Source organism: Habropoda laboriosa, unplaced genomic scaffold (genome assembly GCF_001263275.1).
Source record: "Habropoda laboriosa isolate 0110345459 unplaced genomic scaffold, ASM126327v1 scaffold23, whole genome shotgun sequence".
NCBI lineage: Eukaryota > Metazoa > Arthropoda > Insecta > Hymenoptera > Apidae > Habropoda > Habropoda laboriosa.
The window spans coordinates 1,088,132-1,091,040 of record NW_017100140.1 but is presented as its reverse complement, the minus strand read 5'-3'; the positions used below and the strand labels follow the sequence as shown (position 1 = coordinate 1,091,040).

Here is a 2,909-nt window from a genome sequence, read left to right as displayed (position 1 = left end):
CAATATTTTCTAATACATTTTTAATTGAAAGTTATAGTTTGAACATAAATTTGTATAAAAATTGTAGTTTGCGTACATAAGAAAATGATACGAAAATGAGTGAAAAGCTGGAAATGTAGAAGAAAAATGGGGCAATTAAAGTGTGGTGGATAAAAGGACCATTTATTCCTGCTTTTTCAAGGGACAAAATGAAGAAGTAGAAGTTAATTAATTACCGAACTAAAATGTGACGAATTAACGTAATTTTCTTAGAAGCATATAAATTTTTATGAACACTTAATTATACATTTGTAATTGAAAATTGCAATTTGACCAAAAATTTCCACAAAACTTGCAGTTTGCATACGCAAGAAAACGATATGAAACCGAGTGAAAATCTGGGAACGCGTAAGAAAAATGAGGAAATTAAACTGCGGGGTAGATAAAAGTGTAAAATTCTGTTACGCTGAAAACGTGGCAAATTGAAATTAAAAATTTATCCAGGCTTGAAATTCGGCGAATTAAAATTCAAAAATTTGGCAAAGCAGAGGAAATGAAACTTTAGTGGAGTTAAAGCCCGGTATTTGCCGCAGAGTGGTAGAAATAAAAATTCGATAACTCAGGATTAAAAGCTGCGAAAAGCAGATTCCAAGTGCTTTAGTATCTACAACTTTACCCTGTTTCCTTAACGTCTTCGTAATTTCGTCGAATTTCACCGTAGTAATTTTCCTCTCTTTTTCAAAATTCTGTTAAACAGGCATGAAGAGATATTTGACGGACGCGACGTGGAAGAAGAGGATAGATAAGATGCAAATCGAGATGCAATGCTGCGGAATTGAATCGTCCGACGACTGGCACATGACGTACTGGCTGCAACGCGAGTTTCTTGCGCTCGACTCGCCGGATATCTTGAGGTAATTATCAGTTAATTATGCGGGGACAATCGAGGATCGATATCGCGGTGTTCATCGACCGGTAACATCGTAAAATCTATATCCTATCCGCGTTTATCGGCCATTATCGTTCTACCTACCCTCCGTCACCGTTGCAAGGACAATGCGAGGCTTTATCGCCCTGAAATCTCTACGTTGCTCGCCAAGACACTATTGTGCTGCTCTGACGCGCAACTTCCTGTGGAAAAAGTGTGTGGAAATTGTATTGTACTGGGGAAATAATTAGGAGAAATTGATCGGAGTGATTAAGCTTTAAACGAAATTTGGGAATGTGCAAGGGCTGTTGTAGCTTCCCGTGGACCGCAATTCTTTCGAAGAATTTCGCGAGGTCGTAAATCCCGCTTACACTCGAGGTGACGGTACAGGTTTGCTGTCCAATTGAGAAATTCATCTCTTTTGGCGGTTCCAATTAAGATGCGAGAACTTTATTGTCCCGACTGAATTTACAACTGTCGATGAGAAATATGGTTCTTCTCTTACGTCGTCCCTTTACAATGATAAAGAAAACGAATTTTCAAAAATATTATTCCATAAACCCTGAATTCCTTTGAGCTGTTCCCTGGAACATCATTGAATTTAATTTACGTCAAATATATTCGTAAAAGAATAACTTCTTAACTCGATTTCCAGTTAAAAATTGACCAATTTGTTCACAATTCCATCGTCGAATTTACCTCAAATATCTTCGTAAAAGAAAAAGAACTTCTACTAGCCAGTCCCACTCGCAAGAAACTTCAAATTCTCCCACTGAATCTACACTGTCAAATCCATCCCAAAGAAAGAAGTTCACCCTCGAAAAAATGTCAGACCGCAAGTGACGATCAAACAAACGGCGACTAAATCCGATAAATCACCGCTTGCAACCGGTGTAACGTTCTCTCCCCCGAGCACATCCTCGTGCAATAATAATTACACGTAATACCCCGCTCAGCCCTGTCCACGGTGGCGTCGGCGGGGAACAAATTTTCCAGGAACTTTAATGGAAACGCAGAAAGTATGCCAGGATTTTAATTACGACTATACGCGTTCCCGGGGCGCGGAAACGAAATTTTAACGCGCACGAGGCACACGCTGCTGCAACAACGAAAAGGTGAGAGAGAAAGCATGTAAAATAGGAGACGAGAGAGAGAGAGAGAGAGGAGAGAATTTTAAAGCAACTGCTTTCCCAAAGTGGTTAATACAGCAAAAGACCGTCGTGATCCCTTACAACTTTCTCGTTCCTCCTCGTGGAAACCGTACACCGGAAGTGGAGGAGCAAGAAGAGGTGCAAGAACGTCTTCTTCGAAATTCCCTGGCCCGACATTCCACGCCCAAAGATTCCTCCTTGTGGAGAAAGACTTAAAACATAGAGAGAGAGAGAGAGAAGCTGGCCACTGGGGTGGATTATATGTATCTTAGACCACCGCTTCCGGTTTTTCGCCCATCTAACTCACGCGCTGAGGGCTCCTCCGTGTGTGCTTTTAACCGAGCACGCGTCACGCCCACACGAAAGCATTTCACGTTTTGGTTTGTGAGGGGTTTAACGGCGGTGATATGTAGCCAGCTAATGCTCCTCGATCGCTTTGATTCGTTTCCTTTGTTGGGGAGGAAATTGGACTCGCTTTTGAGGCCGATGAGCTTGTGAACTGGAGGATCGTGTAGTTTGTTCTCCGATGCGTTCACTGTTCGGTTGATTGTTGTACGGTTATTTTGGATATCGAACGGTTTCTAGTCTCCCTGTGTATTCTCTGGGATGAAATAGAGGAAGTTTAAGCAGGTAATTAGTACAGGTCTGAATCTTGAAATTTTTATTATTTTATTTGAACGGGTTTAACTCGTTTTTGGATAAAAAAGATTCCCAATTTCGAGGGATTAAAATTTGAAGTTTATATCAACGAGTTTCAAGTCGAAAATTATTTGAAAATTAAAACATTCCAAAGCAAGAAAATTTTGTGTTTAAAAGTTCGAATTTCAAAGCTTCTCTTCATAATTTTCTTA

The 2,909-nt window shown here is 40.3% G+C and overlaps 1 protein-coding gene across 1 annotated transcript in view; it reads left to right on the top strand.

The window, feature by feature from the left end:
* Positions 1–2,909, top strand: part of LOC108580039 (peripherin-2-like) — a 19,972-nt gene that overhangs the window by 7,956 nt on the left and 9,107 nt on the right. Inside the window, exon 3 of the mRNA XM_017943700.1 lies at positions 737–893. Coding sequence (XP_017799189.1) covers positions 737–893 — 157 coding nt within the window. The remainder of the gene's footprint in view (positions 1–736; positions 894–2,909) is intronic.